The sequence below is a fragment of the Amaranthus tricolor genome, chromosome 9, assembly GCF_026212465.1.
Source record: "Amaranthus tricolor cultivar Red isolate AtriRed21 chromosome 9, ASM2621246v1, whole genome shotgun sequence".
Taxonomy (NCBI): Eukaryota; Viridiplantae; Streptophyta; class Magnoliopsida; order Caryophyllales; family Amaranthaceae; genus Amaranthus; species Amaranthus tricolor.
In genome coordinates, this window is record NC_080055.1 from 29090121 (window position 1) to 29116617 (window position 26497).

The following is a 26497-nucleotide window of genomic DNA, read 5'->3' on the forward strand; positions in this document are numbered from 1 at the left end:
ACCTAATTTATGCCGGTAGATTTGTTCATTTTTGTCATCGGGTCGATTTTGTATAGGTGTTTCGGGTCGATTCAAAATTGAATCTTATCCACATTGATTTTTACAGTAATTTAAGTTCTTTTTAAAGTCGGGTCAAGTTGGGTTCAGTTTCAAGATCAGGTCATATTGAGCATTGGCCATCAGGTCTTTTTTTGAACATCTATATCTGTGGGATATTGAATTGATGACGATGACTATGATTATAAGTATTTTGCCAAATATGACAAATGGTTGGTAAAATGACTTTTTAAGAAGTTGTTCGATTTGCTTTTGATGTTTGACATTTGAATTGTTAATTAATTAGTTAAAAATAAAAAGTATGATAAATGGCTTAAACAACGAACTTTCAAGCCAAAATAAAGACGTACAATACATTTCTCAAACACCTCTAGTTTATTGATTCCTTCCATATTCAATTTCTTGTATATTTTGTGATTAGTCTCCCTCGGAAAAATTCAATCATTAGTGACTAACAACAATCTACCACCAATTTTCCATTTTCCTGTTTGCCGGCTCAAACTATATATACAAACTTTGAAAAAAAACCTTTCCTTTACTCCACCTACTCCCGTCCCTTTTCATACTCCATCATCTTGATCATCTTTTTTCAAACTTCCCCAGAAAATTTTCAAATCTTTCATCAAATCCATGGAAAAATCTGAAGAAGTTCCTTCAATTCTAATATCAGAAACAGTATTTCTTAATGGAACCCAACTTCTATTGACCTTAAATTCAGATGGTACTCTTAGGTGGGTTGATGTGGGTAATCAGAAATGCTTGTCTTTAGAAAAAGAAGTTCTTGGAGTTTCCGTAGAAGGTTCTAGAATCATTCTTAAATGTGTTATTAAGGGTGGTAATGGTGGGATTCTTTTTTGCTTTCATGAGGAATCAATTAGGAGGAATTTAGTTATTGAGGTTTCTTCAGAAGAATCTCTTCATGTTTGGTTTCAGAAGCTCACGGATTTCATTGATTCTCTTGGTAATTATTTACTTTTTTTAATAAAATTTGTTTGAGATCATAGTTTTTGGCCATTTTTATCTGATGAAAATTTTGCGTTTATAATAAAGATTGAATTGTGTAAGTTAATATTAAGTCATATTAAACTAAAATTGCTGAATTTGATATTAGAAATTTATTATCTCAAAAAAAAATATATTAGAAATTTCTTATTGCTTATATGTATATTGATATTGATTCGCCCTTTTAGTCAATGATTAATTTTATCAACAAATTTTTAGATAATGATCAATTTATAAAATTTTTGGTTGGGGGTTGAGGCAAAACTAAGGTTCTTATAACAAATACCCGTCCGTCCTTATGAGAATGTATTCAAAATATTTTGGGTGAAATTTAGTAGGGAAGAGAATTGAGTCGGAGAAGAAAATAAAAAAAATAAATGGAGGATAGAAATGAGCGGTTAAGATGGAGAAAGATAAAAAAAAAAGAGTGGAATCACTATCAAAAAAGAAAGAGCGTAAAATAAATATGACAAATCATAGAAAGTGGTTCAAATTGGAAGGAACAAGGGGATATTAATTAGTTTAAAATTATAATATACTACTCCTTTCGTCTCTTTTCAAACGTTTCATTTGATTTTTAGACGCTATTCATCATTCACAATTTGTATTTTCTTAATTTATAAGTTAAAACACAATCAAATGAAAATTGTTTGTTTCATCCCAATATAAGGTTTATTAATATCTAATTTTTATAGTTTTTAATTATGCACAATTAGAGATATTAAGGGTAGTATTAGTGGGTTGACAAACGTGTCCAAATCAAATAAGACACTTGAAAAGAAACGGAGGGAGTATATAAAATAATCATTAAATTAGCACATTTTATAAATGTGGAGTTGCAGATGATGATTTGCTACCACCGGTCAATTGGAAAACCTAATTTGCTAATACTTAAATGATGGTTAAGACTTGAGATTAGTAAAGTATAATTGGCAATTATTTAGCTGATTATGTAGGTTGTTGTGCAAGAAATTGTGGCAAATGCTACAATGGACTGTTATGGTAAATGTCATTTTTACATGGATGTAGGTCGTCCAAAAAGGCTATTTATTTTGGTGAACCCGTTCGGAGGGAAGAAGTCTGCGACAAAGATATTTGTTGACACCGTTCAACCTTTGCTTGAGGATGCCGAAATCCAATTTACATTGCAAGGTTTTAACTTTCGTGCTTGAGCTAAGTGACATTATGTTTCATTAATTAGTTCATTAGGTTGTAATTGTGTTGTTAATGTTGTTGCTAATAGAAACTCAATATCGGCTGCACGCGAAAGAACTTGCTCAAGGGCTAGATCTTACCAAGTATGATGGGGTCGTATGTGTAAGTGGTGATGGGATATTGGTTGAGGTATGTTGTAGTAGTTCTTAATGCTACTAATTAGTGATATTGAGAATGATTTATAGTGTAAATTTTCATGATATATATCAAGTCATTCTCATGGTAATAAAAGGTTGATCATAAAAAGTTCTTTTGTTCACAATTTTCCAACACCTAATACTACATGTTTAAATGGTAATACATTGGAATGAATTTAGTGAAGAAAATGAGATTGTTGAAGGAGAATAAGATGACCATTAAATTTGTCAAGAGATATTCATGCAAAAATTACACCAACTTTCCATTTCATTCCCACCATTTAGGACCGATTACCAAATGGGTTGTTAATGCTTTTAGGAGAAATCTCCACTTGTTTGCAAGGTGTTGTGAAACGTGTGGGTTTGGACGTTGGGTACAACAACATTCCATTACCTCAATACCATGAAATGGACGTAAGTGGGGTTTTGGGGGTCAGATGTAAGCGATCGTACCCTTGTTAGTGATAACAAAGAGGTTGTTTCCGACTGACCCTTAGTATCAAATATCGTTTGCAACTTCGCATAAATAAAAAGTACACATGATTTAATGAGCCATGTCTGTTTTGCTCTTGGATCCATATCATATGTCTGAGCCGCATTTAACATAGGCGCCCGATAGCCAAAATAACAATTTACAATTATTAGGCAAAAAAGGAAGTACAATTCTACCTCCAAGCATGCTTCGCAGATTTAGTTCAATGTTCAGCATTTAAATGCTGTTTTTTACAGCATTTCATGTTATTTACAGGCATTCTGACTTTAGTAGGTTGTAAATGGCTTGTTGCAAAGAGATGATTGGGATATTGCTATAAAGGTGCCAATTGGAGTGGTTCCTGCAGGTATGTACTATATCATATTTTGATTATTGGTGTATTTGTGAATTGAAGTTTTCTAAAATAGTCTAAAATCGACCATAATTCGCTTTTTGAATTCGCGATTCGCAAGAGATTAGTGAATCATGTGACAGTGTTTATGAGACAACCAAATGAACCTTTTGTTAATTGTAGGTACCGGAAATGGTGTGACGAAGTCTTTGTTGGATTCAGTTGGTGACCCTTTTTCTGTATTTAACGCCACCCTTGCAATCATTCGGGGTTAGTACCGTGCTCACAATCTATTTTTCCTTGCTCACAATCTATTTTTCCTTTTTATTGTATTATCGTTTCGTCCAGTCAAATAGTGTTTATTTTTGTGGCAGGGCACAAAACCTTCCTTGATGTTGCTACTATTTCACAAGGGAATACAAGATTTTTTAGTGTGTTGATGCTTGCATGGGGTATGATATGATCATTCATACAAACTTTACTGTGCTATGTTACTCAAACTCGTACCTATCTTAGATACTGACAACATGATTATATAGCAACAAAATGGTTTCGGTCATGGTCGTAGTTAGAGGTGTTCAAAACAGACTCGATAATCCGAAAGCCATCCGACTTTATAATCGAACCCGATTTGACCTGACCTTAAAAATGATTTAAAATTATGTAAAAAATAATATGGACACAAAAACCCGATTCAAACCAACTTGAAACATCTAACCCAAAATTAACCCGATGACCAGAACGAACACCTCTAGTCGTGTATCACTGCTTATATTTCAGTTGCCGTACGGTTGTAATGCAGTGATACAACCTTATTTTTACACTATATGCACGATAATTTTATGGATACTTGGCCCATTATTGTGGACCCAAAACCTTCAAAATTTTGTTTATAAGCATAGTATGAGTAACATAGGTACTATGTCATTTGTGTGCTGCTAGTTTTTCTTTGTTCTCCGGTTAAAACCTATTTTTTTCAACTATGTGCCAGGGCTCGTAGCAGATATTGACATCGAGTCAGAAATTTGGAGGTGGATGGGAGCTGCTCGTTTAGATTTATATGTATGTCGTACTAAAATCCTATCAATCTAAATACATGCATTCCAATTCTCATGGCTGAGATTTGATATTGCTGATTATATTAGTCTATTTGATGAGTTCATGACATAGTGCTAATATATGATAATTGTCACGATTGTGTTAATGGATACGACAATAATTAACTGTGTGATGCGGTTATCAGATAACCAAATATCGGCAAAAACCTAGAGATATCCGTTGGACGGGCCAATGTGCGGCATTTTTACACTATCACGATGGGGGTATCGGTTCGCTAGATTCAAAAACCTTTACACCGCGGTCTTTGTTAGCCTTCAACATTTTTTTTAACACTCAACTGAATGGTAAGGATGTCCGTTATTTCGATGGGGCCAGAGATGTACTCTCAACATTTTTTTAACATTTTTATAACACTTATTATTTTTGTGGAGTTCCAATGGTGTTTGCTATTAAGGGTAAATCGAAAACAACCTCTTTTTGTCGCTAACACCAGTAAGGTTACGTACATCCAACGACCCGCCAAACCCCAGGTAAATGGGAGCCATTTTATTGGCTCAGTTACCTATTACACTCTCGTATCAACATTTAGCGTCTTTGTTGTCCCTGCGTGGCTGCGTCCTTCAAGTCTTAAATGTTTGTGTACGAAACTACAACCATGTAAATATTGATATCTTGACACCATTCTTTTCTCCTTTTTCCGCAGGCTCTGAAAAGAATATTTCAGTTGAGGAAATATAACGGACGTATACATTTTGTCCCTGCATCCGGTTTTGAAGATTACACAGAGACGATAAGCATAAAAGTACCATCAATTCAAGATGTTCCATTTTGCAGTTCAAATAAAACGCCGACTGATGCTCAAGACCGCGGTTATGTAGGTCCTAACATAAGCCCAGAAAACATGAATTGGAGGACCATAGAAGGGCCGTTTATATCAGTTTGGATCCACAATGTACGTTGGGGTAGTGAAACTGCAATGGCAGCTCCAAATGCTCGGGTTCGTTTCCCATTTTTCGTGACACATTAAAGCTCTGTTAATTTCCAACATTATTTGCCTTTTCTTTTATTTTTGTTAGCAATATATGATTTTTACTTTGGCGACGTGTAGTTTTCGGATGGCTGTTTAGATGTAATCCTTGTGAAGGATTGCCCGAAACTGGCTTTGCTATCAATAATGACTGAATTGAGCAATGGAAACCATGTGAAATCACCTCATGTCTGTTACTTTAAGGTGAGTTCTTGGGCTTAATGTCAGTTTGGATGGTTTGCCTTTGCTATAAGTAAATTTTATATCTCTGTTATCGTACGACATCTTTGTTTTTACGAGCTACTGTAAGGTTTCATAGACGGTCATGGTCATGGTCACCATCCTAGTGTCCCGCATACAGTCAGAGTCCAAAGGGGCGAGGTAGCTGACAGACCATATACATACCCCTCGAAGGAGAGGGCAGAGGAATGAACACAATCAATTTAAATCCCCGGATAGAGGGTAAGGTTTCATGGATCTGACCCCTAAATCTTGTCTAGGTGGCAACCGAACTGTGAGTCTTTTAATGACATTAGGTTGATGGAGCGGCATTTTTATTTTTGACATTTTGCTTCGTATCCTCTTATCATTAGAAAGCAATGCGAAGTAAAACTCTCTTCAATCTTCCTTCATGATAGCTTGATAAGGAATGTAAACACGAACCGTGATGTTTGTTCTTGTAAATAATCTTACTTCTTCACTTTGTTTCGATATTAGGTGAAAGCCTTTGTTTTGGAGCCTGGTTCTCGTATCAATGACTCGACAAAGGGAGGTATTATAGACTGCGATGGCGAGGTGTTGGCAAGAGGTATGGGTACATACAAATGTGACGAGAAGACCTTGATGTCATATGAAAATCTTCAAATTACTGTTGATCAAAGTCTAGCTACTCTCTTTTGTCCTTTATAAACAAATTGTATACTTTTGCTCCTCTTTGAATCTGCTACATTATGGTTTTCAATGTGAGAGTATTTTATCATAATGTATCAATTTTAAAAGAACGGGTATCTTCTTTTATCCCTTATAAACAAATTGTATACTTCTCCTTCCCCATGAATTTGCTACATTATGGTTCCCAAAATGAGAGTTTTTTTTTTTTATAATGTATCAAATTCAAAATAACGAGAAATAGGTATATGATCTTAAATTTCTCCACATGTACATTTATCAATGTTAATATTTGATTCCACTAGTGAACTAGTGTGTGTATTGATTGGTATGAAGTTTTGATTTCTTATGATTGAATTGATATATTTTTCTAATTCCTTCACTTATTTTTTTGGTGTCAATGTTTCTTCTCTAGTTAACTCAGTTATAGTTGTAGATTTTCTATGATTTATTTATATGTTATTATCATGCGCATTTAGTGTAAAATGTTGTCATATCTATCATGTTATGTCATATGTTGGGCAAAAATTATTCGTTATAAACTGAAGTAGATGTGTGAATTATAATAGCACATATCTTATTAACGTATTGGATTTTAACATAGTTTGATTACTAAAATTAATTATTTAGTGATGTTTATAACTTTATTTTGAGGTAGGATGAAAATAGTTGTTAAGTAGTGTTTAATGTTAGACAATCAAAGTGGTTTTTTAATCAAATTACTTCAATGTGGATGATCTTATCGCACCTAAATTGTTAACATCAAAGTAATACTTACAAGTCACATCTATTCTAAGAGTACCTCATACAACACTCCCTTCATTTCCACTCTCATTTAATACAAAAAATAAATAAATAAATAAATAAATTTTCAACAATCCTCAATTTATATTTATTTTTCAAAACAAAAATTTATTGCAATGTAGTAAATTTATTAAGACAAATAAATAATCTTATCTAAGAAACTATCTTTGATTCATATTAATTGTTATACTTTGTAATTAATCATTGTTTGTCAAGCTATATTGTATAATTTTGGTTCTTTAGAAGTATATAAAAACATACTAATTTTAAAGTATACAATCCTTTTGAATCACATTTTTTAATATCAAGTTTTATACTCCCTTTTATTCACCCTAAATGTTTCATTTTTTTATTGGGTCAAGTCATCTTAAATGTCTTATTTCTATTTTGAGTATGTTAACTTTATCAATTTATCCCTACTAAACTTAACTTTTTTACACCTTTACTCTTACTAACCCTATTTTACACCTATAAAAATTTAAAAATTCTACACTTTTCTCTTACACATGTAGTCCCTAGGGATGCAGGCGGGGCGGGTCTAATAGGAGACCCGCTCCATCCCCGTCCCATCGAGGCGGGGATGGATCCCGGTTTGATGGGTCATGGGGCGGGTACGGGATAAAATTCATACCCACCGCGAGGATGGGGATGAGTTTTAGGTGATACCTGCCCCATCCCCGCCCCGCCCCCCCTCAAGATATGTACAAATATATAAATTTACTATGGATTGATTTACTTTGGATAATTTTGAGTTGATGTTGAAATACTTTTGTTTTAAACATGTATTTTTGTTGGAGACTTTGGTTATGTGTTTGTTTGAGACTTTGAATATGTAATTGTTTGAGATTTTGGATGGGTGGTGGGGCGGGGATGGTTTTAGGTACAAACCCATCGGGGCGGGGACGGGGAAAAAAATTATACCCGCCGCGGGGATGGGTATTGCATTAACAGATGAGGATGGGGATGGGAATTCCAATACCCGCCCCGTTTGCATCCCTAGTAGTCCCATTGACCACCTAAAAAATAGTAAAAAGTTAAATGAGACACTTAAGGAAAATAGGAGGGAGTAATATTTAATTATGTGCAACTGAAGATATTTATACTCAAAATAATATATCGAATAGCGTGAAATAAAAAAAACCCATCCATTGAGTTTAATACTATGAGGTAATATTTCCTCCTATTTATCCTAACACCAAAACTTGGCTGAGACCATCTAAATTGAGACCAAGAGTGGATCGGCTCAATTCGCGCGTGTAACAACATCACACGTTTTTTCTGTTTTTTCCATTTTCTGGACGTTTATCAATTTTGACCTTAAAGGTATCAATTTCAACGTAAAGTAATATTTAAACATATCAATTAAAGTAAACAATTTCAATTTGAACCTATAAGTGATCAATTTTGACGTTAAATTGATCAATTTCTACTTAAATATGGTTCTATTTCACAATTTTAGAACAAAGTTATATAAAATAGTGTTATTCTATCATTCTATGGATAAATTTCAAACAACAAATGAATGGTCAATAAAATTATCAATAATAGTGTTAAAACTATTAACATATTAAATTTGAACTGAATGCTATACAATATATCTATACAATTTGAATACTTATATTTAAAACGATAATTGGAGATTAGAAGTTCAAAATTGAATTGGATTATAAAACATCATTGTCAAATTATATGTCATAATTTAACTATTAACATATTCAATTTGAATTAAAACATATACAATATCTTTATAGGCTTTGAAATTTAGAAAACCATAATTGAAGCTTATACGTTCAAAATTGAGTTATATCATAAAACATCAATTGTCAATTTTTAATTATTAACTTATTCAATTTGAACTATTTACAAATATATATAAACGTGTTGAGGAAAAAATAATATCACTATTATTGATTGATGATTAAAGAGTACAAGTACTCTTATGTTCCATTAGAACCATCATGTTGCATTGAATAAAAGTACTTGAACATTCATTTGTTGTTTAAAATTCATCCATAGAATGATAAAATAATACCATTTTATTAACTTCGTTCTCAAATTGTGAAACAGAACCATATTTAGGTAGAAATTGATCAGTTTAAGGTCAAAATTGATCACAAATAGGTCAAAATTGAAATTTTTTAATGTTAAATTATCTGTTTAAAGTTTACTTTAAGTTGAAATCGATACCTTTAAGGTCAAAATTGATATCTTTAAGATTAAAGTGAAAAATGTCAGAAAATGAAAAAAAGAGAGAAAGTTGTGAGGTTGATACACGTGCGAATTGGGCCGACCCAAATTGACGGTCTCATTATGAGGCCGTCTCGTCCAAGACCAACTGTTATCCTAATAGTCCTATTTGAATTTTGACAATGTTCATCAATCACTCTTAACTTGTTTTTTATTCTTAATTTATATTTTAATAAGTTTTAACGTAATCAAATGGGATATTATTTGATTCGTTTTAATGCAAAAATTATTAATATCAACTTTTTATAATTTTTATTATGCATTATTAGTGATATTAGTAATATAATTATTGCAATAGTAAATGCATCCCATCACTTTAGATCACGTAAATAGTAACAAAGATATTAAAGGAGGGACGGATATCGAGTGTTTTTGTATTTTCTCATCCAAATTTTATTTACACACAGAATATTAGGTTAATGATGATGATAACGTATTAGAAGTAGAAAAGTAAATGCGACGGAAGTAAAAATGTAGTATTTTTATTTCACATGCAGTCACTGTCATCATTTGTCACACGTCATCATCATAAATTCGCCATATATTTCCAAATTTCCACTCAAAAAACTCCTTTTCTTTCTCTTATAAAACTGCTTCCATTTCTCACTTTTTTTCACTTTTCACTTTCTCTTTTCTATCTCCATGATTCCACAAAAACCGGAAACCGCCATTTTTGCAACTCTCACCTCCAACAGCTATTTTTCCTAGGGTTTCTTCATCCTTCTTTGTATTGTTTGTCTGATCTTCCTCCTTTTCTCTCTTCGATTCTTCCATGTCGTCGTCGTCGTCGTCATCGTCCATGTTTTGCTTCAATTCCAATTGTAAAGCTTCGACCTCTGAAAACTGGAAGAAAGGATGGCGTCTTCGCAATCATGAGTTCGCTAGACTCTGTCATCGTTGCGGGTATACTTTTTCTTCATTTGCTTCGTTTTTTTGATTATTCGAAGTTTTTAAATTTTCTGATCAGTTGATTCATTTTTTAGCTAGATTATGCGTTTTTGGTAAGTTAAATGAGTAGAACTGTTGAAATGTAAAATATATCTAAATAGGAATGCTTGTTAGGTTGAAATGTTGAATCAAGGTCCCAAGGAAGTTTTTCTGCTTCTTCACTCTTTTCTGTTTTTAAAGTTTTTTGAATTTTGTGATCAGACAAGCTTTTTAGCTAGAATTATGCGTTTCTGGTAGGTTAATTGAGTACAAGTTTAAAATGTGTCTAAATTAGGGATATTTGTTTGATTGAAATGTTGAACTAAGGAAATTTCTCTTCTTCTTCACTCTTTTTTCTCTTTTTTCAAAGTTTTTGAATTTTATTCTCAATCTATAGGCTTTTTAGCTATAAATATACGCCTTTTCAAAGTGTCTGTAATATGCATTTTTGTTTAATAGAGATGTTGAATTAAGGTCGATTTTACTTAATTTGAGTGAGGACTTTGCTTGCGTAAGAAATGAGATTGATATGAGGATTCAATTTTGTATTTATGTTTTTTCTTTCTAATTTTGGATCGAGTTTTAGTTATTGTAAAGGTTGAGTAGTTTGTAAAAGTCTACTACAAAAGAAGTTTTGGGTAAGTTGTCGATCACAAGCTCAAATGTTCATACTTTGAAATAAAAAATATTTAGCAATGCGAGTTTTTACTAAACTGATTCAAAGTAATTGTAAAATTTATAGCCTACAGTCTACATCTCATGGGACGGTTATTAAATTATATATCTGTAATTGTTGCTCAAAGTGTACGAATCTTATGACAAAAATTAGAATTTTATAATTGCTGGATTATGATCTTAGTTACATTTGATAAATTATATTAAAATATGTCATTAAATTATGTACATTTTTTATTTATGTTACATTGCACATGGCATTTGCTACCAAGGTTCAACCGGAAACAAAATCTTTTGTTATCACTTATATGGGTAAGGTTGCGTACATTTGATTTCTCCAAACCCCCGCCTAGGTGGGATCCATTCTATTACATTGGGTAATGATATGTTATGCACAATTTGCTTCATTTTAAGTTATTGAAACTTTCTCATATCCACATAATAATGTTATTACTAACTCAAATCTTTTTGCATCTAGAAGTTTATAGCCTCTTTGTTTCCAAAGGAATTCTGTAAAAAATGTTACATGGGACAGTAGATTTAAAAGTGTGCGTCAATGAATGGATGCTTTCATTCTTTTTTATTGTTTGTCTTTATTTTTGATTGCTCCTTTGCAACTTCAAATTTGCAATTAATTTATAAGTAGGAATGTAGGACTTTTGGCAGGGCCTTCCACTTGCTCATTGATTCGCAAATTATAGAAAAGGGACACTTTATTTTTAAGGGTGGTGGTGGTGGTTGAAAGGGGCTGTGTACCTGGACAACCCTGGACGTCTTTCACATGGAATTATGGAGAAGTCTCTAATGTTTTAAGTCACGTGTCAAATGCTAGAATAGAGGCTTATGAATGGATATCTACTACGTTCTTTTTTGTGTTCAAATGCTTTAAGAAAAAAATTTATGAATTTAGCTATAACGTGATCTGCTTCTTAATGTTTGGTGTTTTTGTACCAATCGGCGCTTTAATGCACTTATTATGATTTATTCATTGATGTTTTGTATTCTTTGTTTGTGTTATCATAATTGATTTCTGCTTACAGATTAATCTATGATGAAGGAAGATTTTGCGAGATCTTTCACAAATGTGCATCTGGTTGGAGATGTTGTGAGACTTGTGGGAAGGTGGGTATAAGCTGTAGTGTGCATATACTTTTTCCTACTTCTACTTGTGACAAGGTGTTGATCAAAATTTTATGATTTTTTTTGGTAGCTCGAGATACAATTATATCATAGTTATTATTTAAGCTTGTGGGGTTTACATATCCATGATCCTCAAGGAAGAACACTTTCTAAATTGATCTATTTTCTGTGAGGTTTTTCTCCTTAGATAGTTTATTTTACCAACATTCTATTACCCGAATACCAACAAGTGATTTCGGGGTTAGATGTTAACGCAACCGTACCCATGAGGTTGTTCTTGATTGACCCTTGATTGCAAATATCATCTACTACTTTACATACATGAGAGATCATTTGATTTAATGAGCCATTCTACTATACTTCATAGTAATGCAAAACCAAAGACCTACAAATCCTTGACTTCATCACGAATAGACAGAAAGTTTATCTTACTCAGCCCGAAAAAACACTCGCTTACTTATATGATATAGCTGTTGATCTTGCTCTACAGGGAGTTCACTGTGGATGTATTGCCTCACTACATATGTTTCGTTTACTGGATGCTGGTGGAGTTGAGTGCATGATATGTGTGAAAAGGAAAATGACTTTGGTAAGCATCAACTATGGTTGATTTACTGGAAGTCTTTCATTTCCTTCTTTGATGTTTGCAGGTTTTAATTGTTTTGTTATGTCCTCATGCCTGACTGTAACATGATTTTGCATTTGCCAAATTATCCACATAATTTGTGTGCTCAAGTGCTGCAATTGGGTATATGCCTCTGGTTGGGGATTGGTTTTGTCATGCCATTGAGAATGGCATTCAACTTCTGAATTCTTAACATTTTTTTTTGCAATGGTCATTGGAGATGCTAATGTTCTTATTTTTCTTATTTTTTTTTCATGATTTCTTGGTGGAATATACATATTGTGACAATAAATATAATACTCAGCAATTGCTTCTATTAAGGATGGCAATTTTTCCTATTTGTCATAATAATATCCACCATATTGGTATGGTTTCATTTTCAAAAGTTACAACTGTGACTTGTGAGTCGTGTTCATCACCAGGTTTTTGGAACAAGTTTCTGAACTTTGGTTATTTGGTTAATTTTTTATTTACTGCTGTATTTTCAGATACCAAATCAAATGTGTCCAAATCGACCTTTACCTGGTTGGCAATTACAATTGCCTTTGAAGAACTGGAACCAGACACCCGGATCTGCTTTGAATGGAATATGGTATTTAGGAAAGAATTTGGCGAACAAAACTGCTGATCATGTGAATTCTAAATCAAGGACATTCTTTGAACATGACACACCTTTTGGATTTGAAAGATTGTGCCTAAGTGATCGTGTAGCTGCCTTCCCACCAGAAAGGAATAGAGCTCCGGAATGGTCTTCCTGTAACGAGAGCTCTAGGCTTCTTAGTTTGGGGAAGTATGTATTTGGAAAGCCAGGTAAATACTTCTCTGTATGTTGTTTGAACATGTAGTGGTCTTAGGTATCAATTCTAAAACTATCAGGTCAAGGAATAGAATGCATGAATTGGAATTATTATGTGGAGAAAGGCATAGGAATTGTTGGTTAACTCTTACATTCCTAGCTAACTGTTTGCTTTTACACAGTTCCTCTCTGTTTCTTGGGGTTACAAAGTCAATGATAATGATTTTCTTTTTATTTGTTTTTAGTTGTCAATATCAGAAAGGGATGTGATTGCTGTCATAACCTTCAGCCCATTTTAAAGGATGGGCAATGTGCACCACTTTCAGAATTAGCATCAAGTTCTTCATTGATTACCCCAGAAGATAATAATGTTAGGAGTTGCAGTGTGCTCTCACAACAGCTTAGCCCCCAGGATATTTCAGGGAAGCAACTAAGTGTAAATACTGATAATCTAAGCTCTTCTTGTCGGAGTCAAATAAATAATCTTAAGCCAGTAGAACCGAGGGTTTGGAAGGAGTTGCATGCCTCTTGCTTGCCCAAGATATCTGATGAAAAGTTGCATCAAATCTCAGGGAGGTATCCTTTTGATAATTTTATTCTTCAATGTTGATCGATCATACTGGATGAATTCTGCTACTGATATAACGGATAACTATCTGCAATAATGCCTTATTGCATCTTGCAATTTTGAGGTTTTCAAATTTTCTTTTTGTTTATATAAAGAAATTTTTTTACACAAGTTGTTTCATTCATAATCCGGATCCTTGACTTTTGCTAGTGCGCATTTTGTTATAACTCCATTATTTGAGAAACTCTTAAGTGCTAGTGATACTGGTGGAGTTGGGCGTTCGGCGCTTGCAAAGAAGTCTGCCGAGGTGATCTTAATCTATGTCAAACTGTTTACTATGTAGTTCTTGTTGTTCACTAAATTTGACATTCATGCACTGGAAATGCTACTGATGTGAGTTGCCTCTTGCACATCTGCACTTTTGAATTTAATGTTAAAGTTTTACAGTGTTCTATTTCTCTATGTTCTTTGTATTTGCATCTAGTATTTTAGTTGGCGAACTATGTTGCGTTTTGATCTTGATAAAGATTGTTATTATAGTAAATAGAGATGAACAATTGTTTACTGTGAGCAGAACGAATATGCTGTCAAAACTCTGAGTGAAACGCACTCAGGATTTGATGAAAGTAATCAGATACCTAAGCTCAAGGAAGATCCAACTAAGTTTCATTTGAAAGGTCATTCAATAAGATAATTTTAGTATTTGAGCAGCTAATGCGGTAGAGATGGAGTGTGATTTTGTTTTACACTGATTATTCAGGATGTGTAAAGAACAAAACCACTGGAGGCAACTCAGCTACTCCTACTAAAAGGAAGAGTTGCATGTTGAATCCAAAGAGTAAATACTCAAGGCTTAATAATATGGACTTCTTAGGGATGGAAGTAACTTTAGAAGAGGCACAAGAATTATTCAGATCACCTCTCAATCATGCCCCTCAGGTTGTAGTAATTGAAGAGTTTGAGTTTGAGGAATATGAGGTACTCAAATACCTGTCATCTCTGTTCTGTTTATATTTCTTGATGACTTTTATCGCTACTCGTTATTCTCTCAAGTATCATTGTGGATGGAAAATTGGAACTATCACTTTGTTAACTTAAATTTTTCTAAGTTTAGGGAAGGTTAACAAAGATATTGCTGGCTACAATCCATTTAGTTCCATTCTTCTTCAATAGCCTTACTAAGTAGTTAATATATTTTAATTGAGCACCATTTCATGATTTCTGCTTGACAGTGCACATTTGCTGCTCATATAAACTGGATTTCATCACAATATTTTATTTTATTATGGAAAAAGCAATATAAATTGATACTAGATTGTTGATTTTCATTCTGAAATTCAATTTCTTTCTCTTTTTTTATTGGTCCTTGAAACGGTGCAATTTATGAGACAAATGTTTGATGTATGTTTTGTAAATAAATTAATGAAGTAAACAAATTCCATGGCTTTTCATAGCTTGGTTGTGCTACTGAAGCATATATAGCTAACAGTGTATGCCATGTATGTTTCTTAGACATATAGCATTAAGAATAAAAGAACTCTGAAATCTTTTGCTGTAATGGAGTTCTTTTTTTCTTGATAGGATGCTCCAGTCATTGGGCGGCCAACAATAATTGTTAGAGATTCTCTGGGGTATATATCAGCTCCATTTTCTGTTTGATGATTTGCCTGAATTACTTGTCAATATGGATCTCGATTGTACTTGGCATGTTTGGCTTTGGCTGGTGTGTTTCTGTATCAATATGTTGTTATTAAGTATTAGTTTCCATATTTTAAAATGCATTGTAAATGAAGTATGATAAAAATTGATCCTCATGTTAAAGGGTCACTGCAGTATCTGTGTGCTCGTGTGACCCCACCCCAGTAACGCTTCATATTTCTGAAGCAATCCTTTAGTCACTACTCTGAATTTTTAGTATGGCATTCCATTAGAGTATGAGTAGGTTTTTTCACCAGTTTAAGTCGATGCTTTGTGTGCATCTCCCTTTTCAACTGCGTATGCCAAAAGATCATCATTTTCTGAATATGCTGATTTTCTTGATATATGTTGATCTGATCCCTCATTTGCTTCTTATTTGATTAAATAACATGGCCCTAGTTTCATAAAATTGTACTCGGCCTTACCCTTGTAATTGCTTATGAATTATAGAAAAGACTTCCAATGGGTCCAATGCGATAATTGTTTGAAATGGAGAAAACTACCCTTTGATTATCGTCTTCCAGCAAGATGGACATGCGTAGAGAATATGTGGAACCCTGAGAGGTACCTTCCTTAATCCTCTTCATACGACTTATATAGCTTGTGCTTATTGGTGTGACTTGTTTAAAGTTCCCGTTTGCTTCTCTGAGGCTGCTTTAGTTGGAGCTGCGTACTGTTTCAGAGTGATATTTATCTTTTCTCAATCTAGTAGATAATAATGCATGTGATGGCATGATATTTTTGTTCGAGACTCCTTTTGACTGGGTAAGACCCTGTTGGTGTCTTTATAGATATATTTTGTTTATAAAATGAATTAGTTATTCTCAGAGTAAGAAAGCTATTCTATACAACATGCCATTACCCCAATGCCTAGCTTTCACCCAGGTCGACTTTGAGCGTCGGATATATGCAACCTTACTTTTGTAAAAACAAAGAGGTTGTTTTCTATTAACCCTTGATAGGAAACACCATTTGCAACTTCACATAATTAAAAAATGCACAAGATTTGACGGGTCATTTATTTTCGGAACCCAACTACTATATATATTTGGCTCCATCGAGAATGGACACAAGAAAGCTCTTCTATATCAATATTTTTGAAAAAGGTATCTTTTGACCTTTACTCTTTCGTCTTTCCCATTGCTTCTGCTTTGTAAATTCTGGGTTTAACCTCATTGTCTATTCTCCTGAAGTCATCTTTTGTAACTTTGTGGTGGATTGAGAATATTAGAACTCGAACGGCTCGGCTGTTTTCACTGCCTTCAGGTTGATACTAGCCCTTTTGTTTTCTTATCAGATCATCATGTGGGGCACGCCAAGAGATCTCCGCAGAACAACTAAATAGTCTCTTGTCTGTGAAGAGTTCTGGTATGAATCGCTTTATATAGATCTCGTAGTTACATGTCACCCGTTTTGCTCTTTTTATGAAGGGTTGTTCAAGGGATATATATATATATATATATATATATATATATATATATATATATATATATATATATATATATATATATATATATATATATATATAGGATCTAATAGGAAGAGGTTTAAAAATAAGAAGGATAGGAAGGAATTTCATCTGTTAGATTTTTGATCAATGGTCCATCTTGCACGCGGTTCAGAACAAAAAATAAATTGTGATGTTTTCTTAATTAATATGTGATAGTTTCTGTATAAACATGTGTTACTTGAAATTGTGATGTTTTCTAAATTATTATGTGATGCTTTCTTCATAAACATGTGTTACTAGATTTTTTGCTAAGACAATTTTTTTTAAACCGTTAGATCTTAATTAATCAACGGTAGTTATTCCTTCCTATTTTCACACCCCTTATTGAATCTCTACACTATATATATATATATATATTGCAACTTTTACCGAGTTAACTTGTTTTGCATCAGGTTTTTGAATCTTTAATTCAGGCGAACATAAGATAGGCTGAACTTAATTCTGTTTGTTATGGTGGAGCCCTTGAAAGCAGACATTTTTTTTTTGTGTGACCAATCAATTAAGCTCCTCACTGTTCATTGAGGCTATAAAAATAATTACTGATAACAATAACATTTTGTAGCAAATTGACTGATGAAAATGCATTTGCAAACTAGGTTTTAAATGGCTCGTATTTGTATGGTGGATAATTAGAAAGCTGCTTGATCATAGGTTTAACCATCGCTTGTGATTTGTTTGTTAAATCAATAATCTGTACTGACTTAAATTTTCATTTAAAATGCAATAGATGTCTATGTACAAGGAAGAGCATGTATATTGTACCAAGCAACAATTATTATGTTTAATAAATAGTAGCAAGGATACAAGTTAAATTATACTTATTCGGTTATTTGGGTTAGACTTGGTATGTGTCCAAGTATTTGACTCAAGTATGTTAACAATTTTCATGACTTTTGATTTGATTAAAAGTTTAGTGTTGTCATACTAATGTTGAAGTGTCGAGGGTCGACATGGGTGCTTGAGCTGAAATAGTAGTCCGAGTAACATAGTCAGTTAATCAAGTCAAAGTTGATTATGCATATTCTTTCATTTTCCCTTCGACCACTTTTGTTAGTGTCCTACTCCTTGCACCTTAGCATGTCGTATGCTTGAGTAGTGTACCCATTATTTTTGTTCGGATTTTGTTTCTCATAAAAAATATTGCATGTCTAACCCTATTTCTGCTCATGAAAATTCAAAATGAAAGAATCACTTGGAGCAGCTGCTTCTAAGCAGATGGAGGATGCTGAACTGGATGCCTGGGCTTTTGAAGATCCAAAAGCAAATGACAATGTTATCGCCGAAGATTACTGTGAAGATAGTCCATCATCTACACAACCGACTACCAAACATCCTCGTCACGAACTTGGATGCTCTTGTATTGTGTGTTGTCAACCACCTAGTGGAGGGCCAAAACACCTACCGAACTGTAGCTGTAAGGTCTGCATGATGGTCAAGCGGCGGTTGCAGTCAAAGATGTTTCGCCGTGAAAGAAACCAAACCGAATTAAAAAGTGTGATTCAGGAGTGCAAGTCACAAGGGAATTTCAGATCACCCAAAAGATCCAACTTGGTAGTTGATCTCCAAGAAGGCAACAGCAAAGGATGTTCTAATGTTGACACAGAACAGACGATTGTTTCTGTGAAGTGCCAAATCGACCTGAACTGCCAACCAGAACGAGAAGATGGTTCATCTTGTTGTAAATCCTCTTCAACAAAGATATTGCAGGATGCCGCAAACAGAGCAGTGCCCAACTTAAGCGGCAGCATAAACTTTAAAAACTATGGGCAATGTGAACGGTGATAATAATGGCATTTCGGAACATCAACCGGTTTCAGTTATGCATTAAGCTGCTACATCAATCAGTGCCCTGCAAGGCGGTAGGATTGGTGGCCTAGTTTGGTCGGGACAGGGCTAATTTACATGGAAGAGTTGGGGAACACTAATTTTTACGTCGATCCATGTCATAGTCCATGCTGTTGTATACGAAAAGCTATTAGGAGCAGAAGGCCTGTTTAACAGAGATGTACAAATTTCATTCAAGCTCAGCTTACCTGCTGTTGGTGGTGTATAACTCTAGGTGTAAGTGTAGAAGTGTAACTGGATTATAGTTATGTACTCTATTTGAACAGTTTAGTGTATCATTTCAAGTTATCAGCATTTATCCCCAAGTCCTTAAAACCTGAAAACGGTTGTAGATTTCAAAATTCGTGATAAGTGTATTGTAGAGTTTTGCAAATGGTTGATTATTACTTAATAGCACTTATTACTTGAAATGATCATGTACTTAAAACATGCTTTGCTCGAAATACATATATGATTCTTTTCAGCTTACATGTTGAACAAAATATTACCCTCTCTCGTTTAGTCCTATTCACTTTGTGTCATTTGTTTCTGCATGTTTGTCAATTTTAATTTCAATCTTTATTATCTTTAATTATGTATGATAAAAAATTATAAAAAATTAATATTAATGAAATTTATATTAAGACGAATTATATAAAATCTCATTTGACTATATTTTAACTTATAAACTAAAAATAAAATACAAACTAAGACGGAAAACTTAAAAGTAGGTAGAAGGGAGTAGTAATATGTATTAAAGTAGAAAACAAAAATAGAAGAATAAAAATTAGCTTGTGAAATGAAAATTGATTTTTTTTTAAGAAAAATTATCACGAATAATACAATTTTTTGTTAATTTCCCTATAATAATACCAACTATTGATTAACCATGAATAATACGAACTTAAAGGGGTGTTTTCCTGAAAATTTCCTAACATGTTAAAAATCAAACTATAGGTAATTATAAGACAAAAAAATTGATAGATTAGTTAATAAATTAAAATTGGTATTATTCTAAAAAAATACCCCCTAAGTCGGTATTATTCTTAGTTAATCAATTGTTGGTTAAATGTAGAAAAATAAACAAAAATATTATATTATTCATGGTAATTTTTTTTTTTATTTGAGGTTATTAATGGTGTATTTAATAGATATGATTAAAATAAACATCAAAGTAAAATTTACAACCACAATTGAGAGGATACTTTAGTAATGGAAAAAATATTGGCCTTTTAAATTAAATTAATTTTGATCTATAGTCCATTATCATCCTTAGTTAGCCTTGTTACACCAACAAATTTCTTCCCAAGTTTAGTAATCCAAACTGAGACTTCTAAATGACTAATAAAAACTTTGCTCTTAGAGAAGAGATGATAAGCAAATTCTAAATTGCCATCCCTTGCTCAAGAACTTGTAGAGGATGTGCAACTTTCATTTCGGAGGATCTAAAACTCACCCATTAAATCACATGTAAAGTTACAGTTAATGTTTTCTATAACGGACAATTGAAAATAATTTCAAATATCGTGATAAGGAGAAAGTTTCGACTGATCCACTCCATTCAACTCTTCTGAATCCCGTTTAGGTAGGAGATTATGAGTTAGTCTGCAAATCAAACTCGAACGATTCGAAACGAGTTGAAAAATGAAATGTGAGACAATGATCTTGAACAATCAAGATAGCACATACTAATGAAGCACATTTTGCGATATTTGCAAAGGAATCGATTCACCACCTTCATCAACAACCCAATATCCCACTGGAAAAAACATCAATTTGTAATGAAGTAATTCAACTTACAAAAGGACTAGAACAAGAAACAAAGCGTATTTAACATATGAAGTCAATTAACATGTAAAAAAATTTCTCCTACCACCACCACAAACATCCTAAAAACGTCTCGTGCAAACAGAAACAATACAATCCCTCACAATCAAGCAATGCACATATTGATGCAGCAACTACTTCAAACAAAGAACAACCATAAGATAACTTATAACATATAGCATATGATTATTTACAAGCTCACCAAATGAATCAAGTTCCAGCATTAGGCAAAGCAGCCATAAACAAGTTATACGACGACTCAAGATCAAAGTGAAGCTGCCTTGCTTGCTGCTCAGTCAATTCATCAGCAGCTCCCATCTAAGACAAACACTCGAGCCACTCTTTCATTTTCGTTTTCCCTTCAAAATCCGGTGGCAATAAGCTAAAAGCTTATTCGACGAACTTGATAAGTCCGACAACAAGGGATACACCAGATCAACCGCAACCATATTCAATTTCAACGAGTCCATAGCCGTGATGAAGTTCTGAGCACATTTGGCTACAATGGCAGCGGAATTGGTGGTCGAAGCAGCTGCTGCCGCCCTATGTTCTACAGTAGCGGGTACCCCCGAAATCACCAGCCTATTTAAAGCCGCCGGGCAGTCCATTTAATAGGTATCAACATAGCTTTCAATGCTAGGGACAGTGTCTTTCAATGATGATGAAAGGGTCTTAAAATGGGTAATCAATTTAAGGCACTCATTTTCATAATCTGAAGGAGAAATTATATCCCTAATGTAAGCTTTTTCTAGCTTATCAGTAGCCTTAATAATGGCAAATCATTCAGCAAAATTGTCATTCATTTCTCTTTCAAGCTTATCATTCCATACATTCACTTCCATGTTGAATAATACTATCTGGGCTTCTAAAAAAAGGATCATTTTAGAATTTTTTTTAGTTGGGGGTTAATTTTAGGGTTAGGGTTTCTAAATTTGGAAAATTTATGGGTTGAAATTGGAGAAGGAATGGGACACGCGCAGAGAATGCTTGTCAACTGAAGAACAACAAAAACAGAAATCAATCAGAATCATACTTCAATGATTTAATCAGCCCATGTACAAAATCCCAGATCAAAAATACTCCTAATCAGCAATAAAACAATCAAGATCACATCATTAGCAAAATTAATAATTGGGTATCATTCAAATTAGATGAAACTTGCAAAAAAAATGAACCCCAGTTAATGTAATGAAGAAACAAGAAAAACCCACCAAAATTCAGGTAATAAAAGCATAAAATTAACACCCAATTCATGATAGATTTCGGAAAGGTCAAGAAATTTAGCTTAAGCAATGAATTTAAAAGGAGAAATTCAGGAAGTTAGATAAAAATAAAGATAAAGAAATACTTACAGAGACAGACAGAGAATGAAGGCGTTTATGGGGAAGTGGGGATGGAAGGAGAGAGTAATAAAAGATTATTTACAGTCTGAGGACAGAGAGGTTGCGTATGACAAGTTATTTAGATTACGCCATCATCTGTCACCCACACCACCCTACTTCTAGCCTCTTATTGCCCCTAACTAGACGTTTACCTCCACCAGTAGAGGAGTTTATCCAGGTTATCAAGTTAATTTCGAGTCAAATAAATCTAATCGATTTAAATTGAGTTTTGTCTCCACTTTGATTTTTACATAATTGTATTTGTAGATATATTATTAAAATTTGATCAAATCGAATTCGATTATAAAATTGGATAACTATCAATCATCGAGTCTATTTTAGAAAAGACTAAATAAGAATTGATATTAAATCTCGTTTCAACAATAAATTATTCTTGTGAAACACCGGCATGGTGAAACCATGTGTTGAATAATATGGTACTTGATGCAACTAAAGGTAAGATTTGTGCCGAACATTTGTAATATACAAATTGTTGTGAGAAACGGTCTTTTTAAGTGACATATTAGATTTATGGGCTAAATAACCCATTTATTACAAATTAGATAGAAAAAAATGTGGGCTTCTTATTTTAAGGTCATCTCTTTGAGAAATCATCTCTCATAAGAGTAAATATTCTAAATAATGATTTTGTTACATTGTACGAGCATCAAATTGTATGGATTGTGTATTACATGCAAATTAGTTGTTAATTGATAGTTGTTGAAGAGAAAATTTGAAAAATCATTATTTAGCTAGCTAAAAATAAATGAAAATGCGGCAAATTCTAAGCTAATTTGAAACTTATATTGAATGTACTAGATAATTTAATTTACCAGGAAAGTATAACTAATATGCCTAAAGAAAAAAGTTAAAAAAAATTGATAAAAAGTCATATGGACTATAAGTACCAAATAAAACCCAAGTATTTTTTTGATATTAAAAGATTATTTAATTATCAAAAATAACTCATTTATATCAAAAATATAAATAAATAAGCATTTTATAAAAATTAATTCTCAAAATAACGTCCTGTCTCAAGCCTCTGGTTTAAAACTATTAGTAATACCAAGTAAAGTTATAAGCTGATATAAGATTTAACAAGATGACTTTGTTCGTTGTCAATAACAACAAACAAAGTCTTCATGTTGACTTTTTGATCATTTTATTTCAATGGTCGTTTGAACAAATTTTTCTTGAATTTTTAAGCAACTATAAATGTAATCACTATTAGTAATAGTAAATAAGACATGACCATATGCTTAGACAAGAAGATATTTATCATGGAAAATAGGCTAAGAAAAAGCTTATATTTATTTTATTAATTTAAATTAACTAATTTATTTCCATAGTTCCACTTCCATGAGTATACACTTTCACAACTATGGGCTTTATAAATGAAAAATTTGAAAACAATAAGACAAAATATCAAAAAAATAAACCAATTAGTATAATTTTTAACTTTATTCTAAAAGTAAGCGTGAAAATCTCAAACCTAAGGGTTGGGACTTAACTGCGAACAGGTCAAAAAAGACAAAATAGCTGTTCGCAGTTACGAACAGCTGTTTGACTTTGTTTGACCTGTTCGCAGTTAGTAACTACGAACAACTATATTACATAATTTTTTTTTCCTAATTTTTTAGTTTTTATTTGTTGTATTTGCATTAGAGACATTGGAATAAGTAATTACAAAACGTATGTTTCAGGCGGGATGATTCATCGCCAAAACTCCGAACATTCGTAAGTTAAAGCTTGGAGGCTATGATAAAGTAAATAAACATATATACACAACTAATATATACAAATGTTTGAAATATACAACTAAATAAACATATATATATATATATATATATATATATATATATATATATATATATATATATATATATATATATATATATATAAATATATATATATATATATATATATATATATAAATATATATATATAAATATATATATATATATATATATAAATATATATATATATATATATATATATATATATATATATAAATATATATATAAATATATATATATATATATATATATAAATATATATATATATATATATATATATATATATATATATATATATATATATATATATATATATATAGTCGATCTAAATACGCAAAAGCAAAACGCTAACGCTCACGACCCTCATCTACTCTATCCAACTGAATCTCCTACGCCTCCTACGGTAGTAAGAGGCGTTCGAGTGTCGCTCTGGCAGTGGAGGGGACTGGTACTGTGATGGCTGCAATGGCCCAGCCTGCGAGGTCCACGCAACGTCAACGGGGTATGAAAGGTCCATCTCCTCATAAGCAGAAGATGAGACGTGCGTATGGGTGGTAGCCGTTGAGGACTCTGCATCGACTTCCAGTATGAAGTGCTGGAACTGCGTGCCGACGAGCATGCCTTGGGGAATCTCCCTCACCAGCTCCTCGCGGCTGTACGGCATCATTGTTGCCGCACCTTGTACCTGTAATTAATATTTAGTTGATGTAATATTATATTATGTATACTTAATCATTTAAATGCAAATAAAGACATACAAATTTGGTCATCGTAGGTGCAGTAGGTGCGTATAATGTACATCAAATTTAGCTAATTTACCTTTGTGCTCATCAACAACAATACTTCAATAAATAACATAAAACTATGAAAACAATTACACATTACCTTGAATAGTTATGGATGATTAAGAAGAGTGTTGATTTAAAGAACTAATAACCTGCATTTGACAAAACAACCAAAGTTCATCAAAACCCTAAATATATATATATATATATATATATATATATATATATATATATATATATATATATATATATATATATATATATTCAAGCTAGTCTAATATTGGTTTTGAAAGGAGAGTGTCGAGTAGTATTAAGCTAGGGTTTTGAGAAATGGAAAAATGAAAACGAAAGGAAGCTGTTGTGTATTTGTGGAGCTATTTGTTCGCAGTTACTAACTGCGAACAGGTCAAAATAAGTCAAATGGCCGTTCGCAGTTAGTAACTGCGAACAGACCCAAACAATAGGTTTAGAATTTTCACGCTTAGTTTTGGAAATAAGATGAAAGTTATACTATTTTGTTCCTTTTTTTTTTTTTTTTTTTTTTTGTCTTATTGATTTCAAATTTTCTTATAAATGAGGCTGCCAAAACTCACAAGCTAAATGTATAGGCCCATATTTGTTTTCCTTTTTTTTTAACAAATTTTTGTATGGACGGTCGTATTGTGAGACATATCTCATACATACTTCTTTCGTTTCAAATTAGTTGCAACATTAGAAAAATCGTACTATTTATTTATCACTCTTAATTTGTGATTAATTTTTAATCTATAAGTTAAAACATAGTGAAGTGAGATCTTGTTTGATTCGTCTCGTTCCAAAGATTATTAATATCAACTTTTTACAATCTTTTATTATACATAATTAGAGATAATAAGAATTGAATTAGTGCGTTGGATTGCATGAAAAAACAAACGTTGCAAGTAAATTGAAATAGAGAAAGTAGCTTAAATAATCTAATAATGTAAACTTTTATCATATAGACTTTTAAAGACAATCTCTCAAAAAGCAACTCTCTTTTGAAAGGAGATTTTGTCAATCTTTAAGCTTCCTCAAGGCTCAAGGTCATCCTAGCTGAAAGTCGATGAGCTCAACTATCAACTAAAATGAATTTTAAACAATATCTTTTAATTTGATATAAGTTAAAAAATCACTATAAATAAGGAATGGAAGACATATTGGTTTTTTAAATTACACAATATTGATTTTTTGAGCAATTGAAAAAGACTACTTCGAACTTCGAAGAAAATGTGGAACATATAGCTAGTAGAAACTTTAAAACACTTGTGAATTTTGAGTTGAGAAAGTAACAACTGATAACTTCAAATAATTTATTGACAAATCTATCTATCGTTCCAAAATTCATGCTTTGAAATCAAATCGTCTTATTAAAGACTGTCTTACCATGAGACATACCTGTATAACTAGTCTATTTCTGTAATTGATTACTTTAGGATTGTAAATGATCACCCTAACATTATAATTGATCACTTTAAGGATATAAATGATTGCTTTAAGATATTAATTAAATATATATTGCATCAACTGAATAAATATGATCTCACCATATGTTCATCTTATTTAAGAACCGGTGAAATAAAATATTGCATGTAACAAATTTCATTAGACATAGAAGATATAATAATTAAAAAGTTTAAATTTAAGGCAAGATTGATTGTTACTTGTA

The 26497-nt window shown here is 32.5% G+C and overlaps 2 protein-coding genes and 1 pseudogene across 5 annotated transcripts; 2 read left to right on the top strand and 1 right to left on the bottom strand.

Moving 5' to 3' along the window:
• The first annotated feature begins 34 nt into the window (after positions 1-34).
• On the top strand, positions 35-6534 carry LOC130823533 (sphingosine kinase 2-like). Its single transcript, XM_057688166.1, has 10 exons — positions 35-1018; positions 2089-2211; positions 2303-2403; positions 3178-3250; positions 3419-3505; positions 3610-3687; positions 4227-4297; positions 4998-5291; positions 5403-5525; positions 6039-6534. The coding sequence occupies exons 1-10, from the start codon at positions 688-690 to the stop codon at positions 6228-6230; spliced, it is 1473 nt and encodes a 490-aa protein (XP_057544149.1). The 5' UTR covers positions 35-687; the 3' UTR covers positions 6231-6534.
• A 3313-nt stretch (positions 6535-9847) lies between these two features.
• LOC130823535 (B3 domain-containing protein Os07g0563300) lies at positions 9848-19507 on the top strand. Of its 4 annotated transcripts, none has more exons than XM_057688168.1 (12): positions 9848-10163; positions 11903-11984; positions 12493-12591; positions 13116-13437; positions 13669-13999; positions 14202-14298; positions 14566-14668; positions 14752-14969; positions 15573-15622; positions 16140-16253; positions 16987-17057; positions 18386-19507. In XM_057688168.1, the coding sequence occupies exons 1-12, from the start codon at positions 10033-10035 to the stop codon at positions 18979-18981; spliced, it is 2214 nt and encodes a 737-aa protein (XP_057544151.1). In that variant the 5' UTR covers positions 9848-10032; the 3' UTR covers positions 18982-19507. The 4 variants fall into 4 exon arrangements, with proteins under 4 accessions (XP_057544151.1, XP_057544154.1, XP_057544153.1 ...); XM_057688171.1 differs by lacking the exon at positions 18386-19507 and adding an exon at positions 17592-17996; XM_057688169.1 differs by lacking the exon at positions 11903-11984 and having other exon boundaries at positions 10027-10163.
• A 555-nt stretch (positions 19508-20062) lies between these two features.
• LOC130823536 (vacuolar protein sorting-associated protein 28 homolog 2-like) lies at positions 20063-22357 on the bottom strand (annotated as a pseudogene).
• Positions 22358-26497: the final 4140 nt, after the last annotated feature.

What these genes read in the sequence shown, in the direction of transcription:
- LOC130823535 (XM_057688168.1), top strand. Translation starts at nt 10,033, where the DNA reads ATGTCGTCGTCGTCGTCGTCATCGTCCATGTTTTGCTTCAATTCCAAT. An exon ending in TGAAAAGGAAAATGACTTTG is followed by an intron (nt 12,592 to 13,115) that starts GTAAGCATCAAC and finishes CTGTATTTTCAG; the next exon opens with ATACCAAATCAAATGTGTCC. An exon ending in ATTGTTAGAGATTCTCTGGG is followed by an intron (nt 15,623 to 16,139) that starts GTATATATCAGC and finishes TATGAATTATAG; the next exon opens with AAAAGACTTCCAATGGGTCC.
- LOC130823533 (XM_057688166.1), top strand. Translation starts at nt 688, where the DNA reads ATGGAAAAATCTGAAGAAGTTCCTTCAATTCTAATATCAGAAACAGTA. An exon ending in GGATTTCATTGATTCTCTTG is followed by an intron (nt 1,019 to 2,088) that starts GTAATTATTTAC and finishes ACATGGATGTAG; the next exon opens with GTCGTCCAAAAAGGCTATTT. An exon ending in CTGCTCGTTTAGATTTATAT is followed by an intron (nt 4,298 to 4,997) that starts GTATGTCGTACT and finishes CTTTTTCCGCAG; the next exon opens with GCTCTGAAAAGAATATTTCA.